Below are 17,854 nucleotides of genomic sequence, written 5' to 3' on the forward strand. Positions count from 1 at the left end.
CAACATAACAGTGTGTTTTTAAGAGGGTATGAACTTGTTTGAACGACTGACGAAATTTAGCTTACTCAAAAAACATATTTTGAAGTTCGAGGACCCAATTGCCAAAACCACACAAGTTATAAAGAGGGGACCTATCATGTATTATCCCAATAATCCAAAGCCAAACTAAAGATCCAGAGGTCTTCTTACCAGAGATCACGAGGTCAATCGGGTTATAAACAAGTGGATAATTGTCTGTTCAAGTACCTTATTTAATCTTGTCACCTCATACCGTCTAATATCAATTGTCGGCCGTTGGATTCAGAACGAAAACAATGTACAATATCGCACCTTAAAAATTTGTCTATCACCATATCTATCATCCATGCTTGTACTACCACGCATAGCTCCAAAGCTAGTCCAGGGTTTACAATGCTATACTTGCTCTAGCACATTGGAGCTCTAAACGAGTGTACTTTCCAGGAATATGACATGAGCTTTTGCCCATTTTAAAAGTAGAAATCGGCATTGGGACCATCTGGATAAGAAAATATAGGTCACTAACAAACTGAGCGATTAGCAATTCTAACAAATCAAATACTATACAGCCATTTAAACAGGCAAACATAATCAAGTCTTATCTTCTTCATGCTCAAAACAGTTCTATATGACAATCTGCGCTTCCTTTCTCTCCTTCTTGTTGGCTGAAAGCAAAATGACTATTTACTCACAAACAGGAATCAGCAAGGGACTGACAATGCCGGTCTGAGCTTGTGGCTGCATCACAAGGATATGAGAATTCGGCTTGACAAAATCTTTCAAGGGCCAACTTCATGAATAAAATGCACAATAAGAAGGGTCAGATAAATTGCTTCAGAAACTCTCCAGCGACCAACCTTCCTCGCGTATTAACTGACATCTTGAGTTCGCTTATCTCTTTATCTATATCCTGCAATTCGCAAGACCCCAATCCGAACATTAAAAGGATTCATAACAAAAGAAAAACCAAACCAGGACCAGGGGTCAAAGACAAAATAAATTGAGCCCGTTGACCCCTAACTAACATCGCTGCATTCAACACATTCTAATTGGTCAATCCTGTGACCTGCATGAGTTGTTCCCTCGTCTATAGTTTATGCTATCAAATTTATTTCCTTTTAATAATTTATTTCATTAGGCTTCTTAAAGATGTACATGAAAGAAAAAGTCTCAAACTCACAGAATAGGGAAAACTCGTAAAACCAGGTAAACTATAAATATGGCTCCACGTAATCTAGCCAGCACCTCCCAAGACACACAGCTGTAAACCAAACTCCAATACACCCATTAGTTTCAAAGAGCAGTCATGCTATGCAAAGGAAAATAGGACCATACGTTTTCATAGTGCCATCTGCCATCTCCACATTTTTTAGGGGAAAAGTAGCGATGCCTTGATTAAAAAATTTAGTGTTTGAGCTACTTCTTTTTTCATGGGAAGAAACCTCTCTTATCAGGTAAACATGTCCAGAGAATTATTTCCAGATTAATTGCCTGGATCATAGAAGGCAGCATTATCTGGTAAATGATCAACTTTAGTCATAAACGATAATAGAAAGGTTGAACTGGCAGGGAAATGGTTTTGTTCTTGAAAAAAATCCAAGTTTTTCAATCAAGAACCTCTGGGAAGGCGAAGAAAAGTAACCAGTGTTAATATGTCCACGAGAAAGCATTGTATTTAGAGTTATTCACCACAAACCGAAGAACCAAGCGTAAATGGGAAAAACTTGCCTCCATAAATTGCACAATGAAATCAATAAGCTTATGCTTCTGCATCTCCTCACAGTGGTAGTTCGTAATGAGGAAGCTTATGTCATAACCCTTCAAGCAAAGGCAGGAAATAGATAAATCCACAATGCTCAGAAGCAACTACAAAGTCTGCTCTCTATAAATGAACACAGTAAGTCGCAAAAGTAAATCTCTCGAGCCGTATTACACGCTGGAAGCCTTCTTAGCCTAAAAAGAAGTACAATATAATTATCCAGGAAGTTTACTTCTACCATCTGAAAAACAGAAAAATCCACAAACAAATTAACATATAAAGATACTGCTACATGAAAAAGTTTGACCGCCTGCTATTGTTTGGCTTTTACCATGCATGTTGCTGAAAGCTCCAGTCATTATCAGCCACTACTGTCTTCTGACCTTAAGTAATTTAAAGATATTGACAAGGAATCTCGTGGTGTGGGTTTATCTTAAACAAATATTTTTTTACTCTTCAAAAGATTCTGGCTTCTGAAATTATAGAATATATCTTCAGTGAGCGACTTTAGTGCTTTTTTGATTTATTGAAGCTATGCAGTTCAACTCTAGTTTCAAAAGAAAGCCTTCTGAAAGAACTATTAAACTCCAACAATTAACAGTGCATGATCCCAAATGAATGCTCCCAAGATTGTTGTACCAAATTAGTCTACCACTGAACCTACCCTATTTGTACTGCTATGTTGGTATGACAAGTGATGTACCCTATTAGGTACCTGTTCCCTGAATCCTGTACCAAAAGCTAAGTGCGTAAGTGTGCTGGAGATCCAGGTCATGATGGTTGTCATACATCAAGTAGACTATCTCTTACTATTCTCTCTAGAACACTAAGTAAACTGAAAAGGATGCACCTAGAAAAAGAATTTAGAGAAATAGCTTGCATTATCAATAAATCAAGACTTAAGCCAAATGCGCGAATTAAGATAAGCCCTAAATCAGATGCAAATGCAACCTTTACATCCAAAAAGGAAAAAATGTCTGAATATGTCTTCAATAGGGCATTCCCAATTTATATTGGGCAATGCATCTTTATAGGGTGTAAAATGTATATCTACCTGTACTGGCTTCCTCCTCAACACCTGAAATGCTTCTGCCCTCATTGACAAAAATCTTAGGAACTTCTTGGTCAATATGTTTTCAAGTTCATCTGCCTGTTTTACCTAGCAAATAGTAAACAAAAACACTTAAAAAAAAGCAAGGAGACCAAACTTAGGTGGCCAAATTCAAATGCAATCATGAGACTGAAGAGGGCACGCTATGCCAATCACCTGGCAGGTACTTAAAGGTTTGGCAAATGCCACATTGAACAATTCAATATAAATGGGAAGCAAGGAAACACATCATTATACTTCAGAATCAGATAATCACGTTACCAGGAAACACATCATTATATTTCAGAATCAGATAGCCATGTTACCAGAACACAATATTTTACACATCACTGTCCAATTCTATCTGATGCTTGCTTTTCTGATTATTCTTGCTATTATTCACATTGCCAAAGTGGGATGCAGATACCATAATTATGTGAACAAATGTAACATCTAATGCATTAACTTTCAGCAGACTCTATCCAAGCTTTCTAAAGCTATGTGTCTGACTATCAAATTTTTCCTCTATATAGTCGAAAGTTTAAAGATGCAGATCCACCTCAAAATCCTTCCTCTGGCAGTCCAGATGCAGGAACCTAAGGGGATTTACCAGCATATTTAATCATTAAGTATGATAATCTACTCTCCATACAAGATCCTTGAGAACATGACTAGTTACTCACGGGCTTCCTATAATGCTTTCTTGGTTATTTTATTATATTTTTGGTCACAAATGATGCAGTTCTTTATCTTTTTTCATTCAATAATGATGAGATCATCTGCATCCACAATAACATACACAATCATCAAGAATTAAATTCGACGAAAATGTATCCAGCACATGGAAAGTGAATGAGACTGGCATACAAAGCCTAATGATGTACGGAAACTGTAGTTTGAGGTACTCATACTCAACTCCAAGTCTTTACTCCACTTGAACAAACATCTTAAACTTCTACATGTAATAAACCGATTTCATGTATGATCCTTCCTACTCAATTAGCCATGATTTAAAGACCATCCACCAGTTCATACTCCAGTTAGTAGTGTCCAAAAGGCACTCAATCATAAACCTGAGTATTTAGCCTGAAAAATAGTGCAAAACATGATTTATATAGAGGTAACACTATGATATAAATTAGGATGCAAAATACATAATAGCATGAAATTTTAGTCAACTTGAATGAAGGTAAACTTTAAGTGGCATGATCAGGATTTTAATACTGTTGCATACAGTTAAAAGGAAAGGGCTTTACATCTTCACTTTTCAAATATAGCAAAAACATGAGCCAACTAAAGTACCTCTGTCGTGACCCGCTAAAAAATAGGTGTCAACAGCCTCAATTCTAGATAAACCCTTAAAGTAGCTTCCAAGTAAGAGAGATGCCAAACAGAGAGTTTAGTGTTACCTTGAGGCTTATTCGTAATGAATTAATAGAAGTTTCTATCAAGCACTTTTCAGCTTCATTTCTGCATATCAAGATCTGAAAAGAGATTCAACACAAAAATTATACAATGACAAAGTACAAGAGTTGCTGAAAATAGATCCTCTCTTTTGCTAGATAAATCCGATAGCCTTTCTAATGACAAAAGGTAAAAGTAAAAAAAAAGAATTACTCAGCTATGATATCTCACTGAAAATGCTTTTACCGGTTTTAGCAGCAGTTCGGGACTAGTCCTGCAAAATAGAAAAATGGTATAAAATCTCCCACGTGAGACATCTACAAGCAACTAGTTAGTATTAAGAGTACATTTGAAGCTCTATAGTAAGGGAGAGTACTTATCATGCTCAATAAATAGAATACATATCCTAAACGCCTGTAGAATCATTCATATCTTCCGATGGAGGTAATAATAACACTCTGTTAGATTGAATAGAGCTATGCACATAAGAATATCATCTATTTAATTCCGAGTTAAGATACTCTAAAAGCTGGCTATTGCCAACCATGGAGACATAGACATACTTTAGCTCAACCTCTGGCTTGTTATGCCTCTCAACTTCTTGACAAGGAAAGTTCTGCAATCAGGAAACAGTCAAGAAATCAGGTGCGCCAAGATAAAAAATCCATCACTGTACAGTTGGTCGAGAAGAAGCTGCAAAGGATTATGTTACAGTTGACGAGGCTTTAGAAAAGGCAACTACAACTAAATCATGCTGCAAGCCATATTGGTAAGAAAACTAATTCGGAATTTCTGAGTGATATTAAGGCTCTGTTTGTTTCGCGAAAAATGAATGGTTTGGAAAACATTTTCCTAAAAATGATCACTTGTAACGCTTGCAATAATTAGCCAGTGAAAAATATTTTCGTTATCCACAAGAATTTACGTCTAAATATTTTTGTAAATAATGAAAATGGTTTCCGTTCATTCATTTATGTATGTGATAAATGTTTTCCAAGCCATTCATCTTCCGCGAAACAAACGGAGAGCCTAAGTATGCAAAAATGTTGAAAGAAAGAAGAGATGGCCCCTGATCTAGCAAAAGTAGAGAGCTTTTAGGAAACCCAAATCGACGGGTCCGTAATCAAACATCTCCGTGGGAGCTTGTGACGTTAGTCTCAACCAAAACGCGACGATGGGTAACGAGAGTGTGCACTACCTGGAGCTCACACATACTTTATCCATTTGCATCAAGAGCGAAAGCTATTTGGATTTACGATAATGCGACTCGAACGTTCATTGCCCGCATTAAACCGCAACTTTCCGCCATTACAACTACTTAAAACTGGAGAAAAATCCTTCACAACACCACAGAGGCGAGAAAAGCCTACTGCTTCAACCCTAGTTCCAAAAACGTGTCGGGACTGTGCAAATTCTGGTTACCTGCAGGCACATGGCCGCCTCGAGAGTGTTCCGGATGCAAGTCAAGTACAGTCGCAGCGAGTTGGCCTGCCAAAAGAGCACGCACGCCAGCGAAACAAGAATCAATCAATCAAACCGATCGACGATCGCAAAACCATTTCGAACGATCTAAAAGCTCCCAGGCAACTCCATTCCGCACGCACACAAAGCGGCGATCTCGTCGCGATCGTTTCCCCCCGGGAACACCCCAAGAAGATCGACAACAAACAACAGCTCGGAAGCCCTAGGTGATCGACGAGGGAATGCCGGAATCGAAGCTGCTGAGGGCTCACCATTTTCGCCGCGGATTCGAAGCTGCTGCTGCTCTCCGATCCCTGAGAATCTTCGAGCTCTTCCCGACGCCTATTCGATTTTGCGTTCGTTGCTGCTTTCTGCGGTGAGAGAGGCTCGAGGCGGGGCTTTGACCTTGACGTCGTCGTTTTGATGCTTTATTGGTATAAAAGCTTTGGAAGTTTATTATGGTTAACATCAAATCACGTGACTATTTGGATGTGATAAGACCCGTCGTACTAAACTAGATAATCACCGATGAGAAAAAGAGGTTCTTTGTCATTGCCGCTTGCGAACAGTGTTGTGGTGACCGCCGGGTGGCGCGGTTGTGCTACCCCGGCGACTATTGGGTGCTCGCCTTAGGTGGCGCAATCCCGAGTTAGATCTATCTTGCATAGGGTCGGAAGACCCCTATGTGGGCTCGCTTAGATCGACCGATCCCGACTTAGTGACATTAGGGTGGCACGACACCGCTTCCACCATACGCTCACTCACTCGCTCTCCCTCAGGGCAATTTGGTTTTTTTGTCAATCTAGGAACGTGGAGGTACAAAAATGGTAATAAAATGACATTCAAGATATGTTTCTGGTATTTCTGGTATTTTTTTGGTACTTTTCTTAGGAGTTATTTTGCAATGGAATTCAATGCAACGTGAAAATGCAAAGGTCCAAAATCGAAAACGTGCACTGGATATTTCCTTCTTTGCTTTTTGAGGGCAGCGACCTATATTGGTGCAGCTCGAAGGCCAAAAATGAGCAGCAACCCCAACACAAGAATGAATGCCGTGAGCAGCTGATTCAGCTGCAAAAAGAAACAGATGACATTGGCTCGTACATAGAGAGAGAGCTAAATTAACTTGAGGCAAAGAGAAGATTAGATACAAGTTCATAAAGAGAAAAAGAATGAAATTGGCTAAGCATCTCCGCTTGGCCAATGACAATAGCATTTACATCCCCGAACATAGAAGCATCGATCGACGAGGAAACAAAAGGGAAAAGAAAGAGAGAGAAAGCAGAAGGAAAGCAAGGGCTGCTGTATCAACTTGATCCTCGGACGCGCAATTTGTTGGCCACGTACAGCAGATGACTGATGTTTGTGGGAGGGTAGTTCTGGAGCAGCCGAAGATTGGAAGTGAAATCACCAGCTAGAAGGCGCCTCCGAACAAGAATCAGCATAGCGCAACATACTCGGAGCAAAGTTTCCTGAAATGCAACAGAAATTACATTACCAGGCTATCAATGGCCAAGAAGTAGTCACTGAAAATTCATAAACCTGACATGATAAGTGCAGCTGTTTCACCCAATTTCAGATAAACCTCCTAAATCAAATGAGAACATTAGGCAAATCTCAAAATTTGAGAAGGATCATACAGAATTGTTCGGGAAGAGTGTTGTTAAATTTAAATGGATTGCATTCAGCTCATTAACATGCCAAGCCTCAGTACCTTACAGAATTTAATTCACATACATCTCATTCTTCATGCTTATTTGATTACGAGTCGGGACCAACTTCTACCAATTTCTAGCCTCTGATTCAACTTTCAACTAATGGTTGACTGGAGTATCTTTTTTTGCAAACCTTCAGACAGAGAAAATCAATGGATGACACATGGTGAAATTGTAAAATTATTGTTACAGCAGATTAAGTCAATCCAATAATTGTAATTATATAGGCAAATTATCAGTGGTGAAAGTGCTCCTATAGAAAATTACCATGTTGCTCCTATGGAAAATTACCATGTGTCGATAACCAAGCTCTTCAGGAGCCAATAGTCAAATATCGACGATACTCCTTGAAAATGTATGAAATAGTCTAAACACAGATTTGATTTCAATGTAATGCCTTGGCATGTGAAAGTGTGCAAATCTTGGTACAAAGGAAAATTATGGCAAAAAATGCCTAAATTCTCGAGAAAAACAGGATGCTTTTGTCACCACTACAACAAGGATATAATGAGCATAACACTGCCATAACCATGAGATAGCAATCTCCTCCTACAAACCGTCTCTCTAGTAATTACCATCGCCCAAAGTTGCCATCACCTTTAGCACCCCGCTATCAATACCCTCCCACCATCTCAACCCGAACCAATGCCATGGCCTAATTAACATCACTGCAACAGCATCACCTTCGCCTCAACAATTTTATCATCTTCCTCCATTACATGACAACCTCCACCACCATGCATCATTCATAAAACACATCTACCAACACAACCTCGATTCTCAATGTTACTGTCATGCAGACCAGTCTTTCCCAATTTAACATGACAGGGCTGCCGTTCCACAACTAGCCATTATTCTATATTACCTGTGACAAAAGTTTAAAAGGGACAAAGTCAACATAAATCCTCCTAAGCATTTTGGCCATTGGGCAATTAAGTCCTGAACATTCTACTTTTTGGTCAAGTGAAGTCCTAAACATTTTGAGATAGATGCATAATTTTGGTTTCTCATGGAATCAAGCAGCATTTCAACCATAATCAAGGAATAAAACACATGGGTTTGGTCATTCATAGAGTGGCAAGCTTGATTTTGAGCACCAATTGAAAAAAAAAATGAGATCTACGACGGCAAGAAAAAAAAAAGTTCAAGATTTTTCCTCCATCTACATTAACTTAGATTTTTGTTTTTCAATTGATTCACGGAATAAAATTTGCCACTCAATTATCTACAGAACTTGTGTTGTACTCCTCCTTTCTGGTAAAAATCGTACTTGATTTTGTGAAGAACTGAAAAGGTGTTGTTTATCGATGGCCAAATGTCACTGCCAAAGAGATTAAGCTTGACTTGCACTTTTATACGCTTTAGAATCAATTGACCAAAGTAGAGTGTTGAAGACTCATTCAACGGTCTATAAATAAGTTTATCACATCCTATTGCACCTTTCTCAAATTAAAATACCCAATTCTCATCTCAACTCTTGCCCTCGATCTTTGGTCGTCCAACATATCACCGCAACCACCATTACATCACCACCATTATATCACATCATCACAACTTGTCTTCTGTCCTGACCACAACCTCCAACAACCAACTATCACTACTGCCAACACTCCCTACCACCTACTCCTCAACCTAGTGACGGTGGAAGAACCCATTTCTTCGCAGATTCCTTTTTTCTAGCAGGGAATAATTGCCTAAAGTGAGGCTGTCATAAAGGTCGAGCAGCTTTCCTCCAATCACGCATACAACTTCTGTATGGCTAAAAAAAATCAGTGAACAAAATTATTAATCTCCCACAATTGTGCCTCGGATAGAAGTGGCAGTGGGGCAAATGCTTGTAAGTTGCAGCTTCTTTCTTCATTACATTCTTCTATTGTTTTCCCCACAAATAATGGAGGAAGGGCACCTTAGGTAGATGAATCCACCTAATCAATGCTAGTCTGACTTCATTTCCCTTGCATTAGATACTAAAAATTCTCTTGTACCCCGAACTAATCCCAACTGTAGTTAATTTGACACTCTTACATAAAAAGGAAATTACAGATTGTACTCTGGCCCTCACAGCTCTAGCAGATGAAGCACTCTTGGGGAATAAAAAACTGAGCCTAATGTTCAGTGAAGACTTTGGTAAGCATGAATTACTGTCATGTTATATCTCAGGTTCTCTCATCTATCTTAACTCTGCTCAATTGAACCAGCATCTCGTGAAGTCAGGAAGACATGATTTCACATAACTCCACCAAATACCTTTGGCAAATTTACTCTAAAAGAAAAGTTCCTACCTGAGGACCATCAGGGTCACTTAGAAGTGTGTCCCAAATCTGAAGGCTGTCTGCAAAATTAAACTCCTGGGTCAAGAGGAGAGTAATCCATCGGAACGCATAAAACTGGGGATTGACCTGACATTGAAGACAACGAGGGATTAGAAAACAAAAAAAAAAAAACTGAACCTCTTGTACAAAAGGAAACCACATTATAGAAGCATCTGGCAAAGCCTTTAAAAGTTTAAAGCGACCCATAGTAGGGTTGTCCAAATAACCATTTGCACACTGAAAGGAAACTAACAAGGATATATTGCAACTTAAAACCCTATCCAACATATACAACCAGAGAAAGATCTTTATTATAAGCACATTGTAGCTAATAGCACATATTCTCAATATTCCCTATCCAAGTTTCGTACTTGTCCTTTTTCAGAATAAAATATATCCAAGCTTCATTATATTCCATCTTCAATGAAAAATAGCTTGCTCTTGGGGTTGGAACCACAGTTAGAAATGTTCATGTAAAAGCTCCTATATCATCTGATGTTACACAAAAGCACTTGGGATCCTATCAGCTTCGGATGCTGGAGGATTGTTAGTCCATAGAATAAGCTGCTGGAAATGAATCTTACCTCCACAAAATTATATCTTTTCCGTTTCAAGGACATCTATAATTCATTTGTAAATATAAAAAATACAACTTCATTTAGGATGCACAATGTAAGAGAAAAAGAGAGACAATAGATACATTATTTTGGTCGGGGGAGAGATTGTACTATAAATATAGAAAGCTATCAGATACGCATTTAAAATTGACTTCAGTGAAAACAAAAATGACATCAGGGCCATACAACACTAATATACTCACGAGTAGGGTATTGCCCTGCCTGACTGCAGTTTCACTCTTTCAGTCAAGTAAAATATTTAGTAGACAACTAATATCCAGTCAGGAGGCCGAGAATAAAAGTATTCGACCAATAAATGCTGAGTATGCAAGTGCACACACAAACTTACTTTGGTTGTAATCTCAAGATGACGCCAAAGCTCTTCATCATACTCCTTCAAAAGCTGCGACAACCTGGATATTGTTGACCGGATTCCCACAACACTGTTGTCCAATTGTTGACAAAAGTTATCCCGAAATCCACTCAACAACTCAACAAAGCAAAAGAAAGCATCCGCTTCAGCAGAAGCCTGTGTGATCCAAGAATAAAAAATAGCAATCAGGACATAAAAATGCTAATGGATCCATATACAAGAGATTCTTCATGCAGTTGCAGTCACATAAATATATAAGAGAAAAGAATCATAGATATAAAGATTTAGTGCAAGATGCATCACTCCCCAGTTAGCATAGCTAGGTTTCATGCCTACCTAAGTAGAAAATATATGGTAATCACAGCTTCAACTAGGTGATACTTACATTACCAATTACTGAAAGAACTGCGATACGAAGTAATTTTCCATCCCAGAAAAAAATGTCAAAACGATCTCAGTTATTTAATATTTAATACAAACAAGATCAAGGCAGCATAATCGAAAAAAAAAATATATCAAGGTATTCCCTTTGATTCACTCTTTCCGAGTTTGTATAAGCAAAATAACTTTTTACTGCACAAAAATCCTCATGCAACAGATACAAGAATTAGCCAGTTCCTACTCAAACTAGATATAGAAAAGCACCATGCCCACAAAACAGAAAGGAAAGACTGCCCATGGATTTATAGACGACCTAAGATATAACTTCATATAATTCTAATCAGTGTTGTTAAATCAAGATTCTGGTTGAGAATCTTAGAACTTATTTTCTGAATCGTCTATTAAAAGGAATCATGGATCGTAAGATTCAGTAAAAAGTGGTAAAAAAATACTCCAACGAACAAGTTTCTTACTAAAATTAAGCTACTCAGTGCCAAAAACACATAAAAATACCCAAAAATGACACTGCTCCATTGTCTATACCCAATCTAACTTCTAACTTCTGAATATTATAAAGGTGCAAAATGAAAAAGGCCTAAACACTTGCAAGAAAAAAAAACACTGTCAAAAGCACTTAAAAACCTCTACATACACAAAAAACAAATTCAAAATAGTCTACCGAAGCCAGCTAAAGAGAGGAGACTAATCTTAAATACTCATGCTATGACTGTTGCGCAAGCGTGCGATTTAAACAAGCTAAACAGGAGGGTCAAAGGCCTGAGTCTGTGAGTCAAAGGAGGTGCGATGGCCGGCAATCATTGGCATTGTCGCCAGAGGTGCAACGGTTGGTGTCATAGCCAGTGACAGCTGGTCAATAACTGACGAGAAGCAGTTTAGCAGCTTTCCAAGTTCCTTCGTTAGCCTGAGGGCTGAGAAAACCAAGGTCTTCTAGCATGCTTCCACATTTTTTTTCTTTTTTTTTTCCCTTTTCCTTTTTTTAACAATTGTTCTTTTCAATTTTCGGCCCATTTTCTCTGTATGCCCCAATACTTTTGAGCTCAACCACTATGATAAAGCCCAACAACGCAAAGTGTGGTTGTTCTCCTAAACCATAGAGAATTGTAGAATGTATGATTTGTACCCAATCGTACAATTCACTAACGATTCAAGAGTGCAAGATGAGTCGTTCGATGGGTGAACCGAACTGAATCATGCAATTCGAATCATGAATCGGATGATTTTTACAACACTGATTCTAATCAATAACAACATATACCAGCAAACCACAAAACCTCCTTGAATAAGGCTACCCAGTCAAGACGTTAAATCAATGGACAGCTAAAGCATTGTAAAACATGGCTAAAAGAGATGCAAAAATACATACCGCATTCTCTTCATCAGGATCATTTCTGAACACATAAAATAGAGGGGCCACAATTTCATTCATCCCTTGGACATATCTTACGCCAGGATTGAGCTTTGCATATACAATTAAAATTGTCTTCAAAGCTTCCTTTTGAGACGTGGAAGACAATAAAGCCAGTCAATTATCCTCTTTTTCCATTTATAACTTGAGTCAATGACAAAAACAAACCTGATTAGATTCTGCATATGACGAGTCCCCACAGAAAAAGTGCATGTCTGGATGAGTCCGTTTCACATCTCTGTCAATCTGTTCAATGATCTCTGTATCCTACAAAGTTGAAGTATGCCTTTTTCTCATAATTGTATACATGTTACTTAAAAGGTAGCATGAAAGTTCACTGGCATAAAGGATTTGAATCATTAGCTAAAGCAGAAAGATGATCTATCTTCTCCCATTGTGGTCTTTACAAACCCAGGTAACTCAGCAACAGCAACAGCAGATTATTCACATTATTACTGTCTTGGGACATCACATTCTTTCTCTGGCTATGCATATGCATATAGATAGTTTTGACACTGATTGTTTAATACAGAGATAACAATTCTTTTTTTGGTTTCTTCAGCTCTCTTGTAATGGGTTTGTCCCCCCTTGGTGCCCTATAGTTCATTTATTTTTACCTATCCAAACATACAGTAACAACAATTATCCACATCATGAACCAGAACTAAGGAATTTCAACTATCAAGGATTCCGAGCTTCAGATATATCATATATGTCTTACAATGCAGATGAGATCCTCAAATCAGTATAAGGCAGAAGTCAGGCTAGTTAATTTCACAATGACTAAACTAATTCTTGTTGAGTTGATAACTGTGAGGTGCTCATACAGACCAGCCACCAAAGAGGACCTAACCTTCCACAAGAAAAGGATGACCTACTGTGTAAGCAACATTAAATCAGTTAAGTTGGAAATGACTTTCATGTAGAACTCACCCAATTACCAATTCATACATCATAAGAGCAGCCCATTACTTGCCTCAAGTGTAGCATATCTTCACAGCTCAAGAGGCATCAACATGAAACAGCCGCACTTGCACATTATTATAAAGCAAGTCATGCTATAATCTGATGCAGCCATTTACTTCCCCACAGCCAGAAACCCCTAAGCCCACTCACCAGAAACCTGGGTCTGGGTGTATCACAACCCATCAAGAACTGTTACAAAGAGTTCTAGCTTAACATACTTAATGAACCGGTCTAAGCCCTCCCAATTTACTGTCATTTGCAAGACACCGTGCCACTAACAAGGCAATCTTATGCCTTGACCCATCATGCTAACCCTTAAAATCCTCCATCAAATGGTGATTAGTTAGCCTTCCCTAATTTAGCTGAGAGAACATTATCATATAGTCCTCGTTCCTACTTCCATCTTAGTATGTTTGGTGAGTTGAACTAGGAGAACCTACTCTGAGCTTATCTCATGATGGAGAAAGATGGCAACAAACTAACAAGGATAGCAATAAACTACCAATTCAGTCTCACATGGAACAATGGTCACCTCAAGAATTTGCAATCTATATAACCTCGACTATCTGAAGCAAAAGATCAGAGTAACCACTGGTCCACCTGAAGGAGTACCATCCTGATCTCAAGGCGATGTGTATTTCACTTGTGCAGCAGGCCCCCCTTAATCTAACTAAATCTACCCTTGGCTTTGTCAATAACTGCAAACTGCCACAGATCTAAAAGTTTATGCCATTTAATAATCGTATTTTCTGCTTCATACAAATTTTACTAAGATCATGTTATGTTCTAATCCTTTTTTCATCCCAACAGCACAATTTTACAATCAGATTAATCATGTCAGTTTTTTTTAATAGTTAGGTAATTCATTTAAAGGGCATCAAGGGGATGCCAAACCATTCATGAAATCATGTACGCTGATCATCAAAGAAAAGAGCAAACAAGTCAAGCATCCGCTTATTACAAAGTACACGTGAAAGAAGTAAAAAGAGGGGGTAAGGGTCAAAGCAAACACAAACTAAATGAATGATTACATTTCATACCTGAAAGAACTTATTCCATATACTGGTATTTCCAAGACTCAATGGATGCTCTCCGTGAGTTATATCTGATCTTGAGAGCATCCCACTGGTGTCTGACCGTAACTCACTGTCACAAGTTGTGCAGTCTTCCAACCTCCTTGTGATTTCTGACTGACCAGGATGGAAAAGGTCAGATTCCTCTTTCAAAGAGCAAAGGTTGAAAACCACAAAGAAACAAAATCAGGACAGAAAAGTATAGCTTCATCATGCAGCAATCTCCTGACAACAATCAGCAATTGATGATAGGTTAAAGGCTATCTTTTGAGGTCTCCATGTTTGACACCAAGGCACAGGAGTTCTTTTTCGAAACTACCTCAATAACTATAATTCGGTGGCTACTGTACAATCACCACTATCATCACTAAAGAAGTCACCACTACATTGGCGCCATCATCGGCCACCACTATGGATTTCTCAACAACTATCAGAGGATTCAAAGCATCAATGACTGATTGACCATCATCGCCACTATACTGTCCATAGTAACCATCACCGAACATAATGACGGCATAACCACTGTTGATTAGACAGCCACCAGCACTACTACCTCTAATGAGATGACAACTACTGTTCCAAAGAAAATCTTTCATAAATGAAAACCATTTTCATGAATTGAATGGACCCTTACAGAAATTAGGCAATGAAACCAGACAGAGATAGCCGATTGTCAACTCGAAATGATATATGCCCCAGAAGAAAAGGATTTGAATAGAAAAGGGAAGTTAAGTTAAAAAAATACATGAGTTGTCCTTCCTTCAAGATATCACTACAACAAACAGAAAGACAAACCGACTGTTTCTAACCTCTGACATTTCAGTCAAGCATGCAGTGTTCTGATCAGGAAAGTGAAGAGAAGTGGGAAGGTAAAATTACAGAACAAAGTGTTTCCTCTGCTTGGCTTGTAAGAAGTACTTCCTCTGTTTGTTATCGAAACAAGAAGAAATTTGACGGAAACTGGGGACACAATTATCTCGGAGCCCATCTCATTTCCAACCAAGAACGGGAGAAAATGGAAGAAAATTATTCCGTCAGAACACTTTGCTATTACCATTCTCGCTTTCTCTTAAGTGGTGCGTGAAGTAAATCCAAAGGTTATCTTGACAAAAGAGAAGGGTTTAATTGGTGCGTCACCTGCTCAATCGGGGACTACATAAGAAGGGCAATGACCTGCCTAATTAGTATGAAAAATTGTCAACATGAGCTTAGGAGATTCTCTTGAGGAAGTACGAAGTTCTACTTCTAGTGGCAGCATGGTCTCAGGATCTCAACATAATCAGAGATAAAAGGGAACAATCTTGTCTTATGTCAATTGTTTTCTTTAGGCCAAGACTAGTCCAATCCTAATTCCTTCCATTGGCATGACCTTAATCTGAGAGTTGTGAGTTACGATTTCCCTTCCATGTCTCAGATGTGATTTCACTCTGGTATATCCCTAAGAACAAGCAGCCTATAATAGTCAACTAGCTTGTACTGGGAAAGAGAGAATATATAAAGAACTCGCGCTCAACTAACCAAGCAAAGAACGTTCTAATACATTATCTATATTTTCTTTTCATGACTATGCATTGTATATGCATCCTATCAGGGACGGGAAATTAAATTTATCAACATCTTCTTTACCTCTAATTGCCTCTCTTCTTTTTCCCTACGATATGCATCCTATCAGCGGGGGTGATAGGGGAACCTTATTCTTGCAAGCAAATGGAATGCAAAATGTGGAAAAACAACAACGCTATAGACTATCCATTTGCTTACAGGATTCATTAAGAGCTCTCCCTTAAAATTCTTGTACTGAGATCTTTTCTTTGCCAGCTCAGAAGACCAAAGCCCACGATCAGCCGGCAGATATCCCAGCAAAAGCTGTTGCACCAGAACTAGTCCATTAAACCCAGTCTCATAGATTGTAAAGCACTTATAATGCAGAAACACTCGTCTAAAAAAACTTGCAAATAAAAGTGGGGAAGATTAACCCAAAATGAGGGTAAGAATGCAATTTGCTTAATTCAGTAAGGTCTTCAAATATCATAAAATAAGAATCTACACTGTACTTCATCAAAACCAGAACGAACAACATACAAACGAAGAGTAGAGCATTTTCCTATCCAAGACCACAATTTTCCTCAGAAAATAAAGGAGGAAAAGCAGACTGAAGGAAGTAGCGCACGATACCTTCCACACAGTGGAACGAATTCCCGGACCGTCCGGTATGCCCTGAGAGGCAATCTTCCTCAACTCCCGCATATCTACAACCTTTCTCGACAGCTGCATATCACCAAACACAGCCAGGAAACACATCAACTTCCCTAAACAACCCATTTCGCCGCAGAGGAAGAGGACAAGACAGACTCGCTCACCTCGGCCAAGAGCTGCGACTGTCTGGACATCTCCTCCGCCGACGGACGACCGGGTTCCCGGCTCTCGCCGCCGTCCCCATCCCTCGGCTCCTCAACCTCGGGCTCCGGCGGCGACGGAGGCGGAGGCTGCTCCCGCCTGGCGGCCGACGGGGGCGGCACGGGCACCGGCGGCCGGGTCAGCGGCTCGGCGGGGGCCGCGAGGGGATCGGGCGCGGGGCGCTGGGGGCGATCGTCGGCGGGCGGCGGCGGGGCCGAGATCCAAAGCGAGCTGTTGAGCCAATCGGGGACCTTCTTCTTGTTCATCGCCGCTTGATGCGCGTCCATCGCGCCCTCATGCGGGGCTAAACGCGAACGGCGGCGGCGGCGGCGACGGGGGGAAGAGATCTGGAGCCGGAGCCGGAGCTTCCGCTAGGGGCTCGCCGGAGGCGATGATCGGAGCGTCGCCGGAAGCATCGTCCTGCGGCGGGGAGCGAAGGGCCGGAGCAGTATCGAGGACGGGAACGCGAGAGAGAGAGAGACAGAGGGGACGGTGGAAATGTGGGAAGAGAGAGAGAGCAGTTGGAGGAGGAGGAGGAGGAGGTCACGTGATCTGCTCGTGCTGATGACCTGCCTTCGGGCCGGCGATGTTTTTTCTCTTTTTTTGTTCATTTCTATTATTATCTCGGACTTCTTTTTATAATTCGATTTTTGAATTATTTCTAAATATCTAATCTAGTCTTTAAATCTTTAAGGAAAAATTTCAAGTAAGAGTCTGAAGTGCTCTCATTTCCTTAAATAAGAATCTAAAGTAATTCTTGTTTCAAATAAAGGCCTGAAATGGTTTATTAGTCTCAAATAAGGACTTTTGGTCGGCCGGTGACTATTCCGACGTCGGAAAAGGGGTATTTTAGTAAAAAAAA

General features: G+C 39.6%; 2 protein-coding genes across 2 annotated transcripts; both read right to left on the minus strand.

Moving 5' to 3' along the window:
• Positions 1-324: 324 nt before the first annotated feature.
• On the minus strand, positions 325-6,153 carry LOC115679956 (actin-related protein 2/3 complex subunit 4). Its single transcript, XM_030603687.2, has 8 exons — positions 6,005-6,153; positions 5,694-5,759; positions 4,835-4,887; positions 4,518-4,545; positions 4,277-4,351; positions 2,832-2,936; positions 1,747-1,836; positions 325-928 (listed from the first exon to the last, which is right to left on the minus strand). Exons 1-8 carry the CDS (start codon positions 6,005-6,007, stop codon positions 839-841), a joined length of 510 nt encoding a protein of 169 aa, XP_030459547.1. The 5' UTR covers positions 6,008-6,153; the 3' UTR covers positions 325-838.
• Positions 6,154-6,841: 688 nt separating this feature from the next.
• LOC115679946 (uncharacterized) lies at positions 6,842-17,500 on the minus strand. Its single transcript, XM_056319878.1, has 9 exons — positions 16,956-17,500; positions 16,771-16,863; positions 16,357-16,461; positions 14,563-14,712; positions 12,725-12,823; positions 12,515-12,643; positions 10,726-10,905; positions 9,730-9,846; positions 6,842-7,204 (listed from the first exon to the last, which is right to left on the minus strand). The coding sequence occupies exons 1-9, from the start codon at positions 17,277-17,279 to the stop codon at positions 7,040-7,042; spliced, it is 1,362 nt and encodes a 453-aa protein (XP_056175853.1). The 5' UTR covers positions 17,280-17,500; the 3' UTR covers positions 6,842-7,039.
• Between the last annotated feature and the right edge of the window lie 354 nt (positions 17,501-17,854).

Source organism: Syzygium oleosum, unplaced genomic scaffold (genome assembly GCF_021117445.2).
Source record: "Syzygium oleosum isolate NSW1041296 unplaced genomic scaffold, Sole_v2.1 Sole_v2.01, whole genome shotgun sequence".
In the NCBI taxonomy this organism is placed as follows: domain Eukaryota; kingdom Viridiplantae; phylum Streptophyta; class Magnoliopsida; order Myrtales; family Myrtaceae; genus Syzygium; species Syzygium oleosum.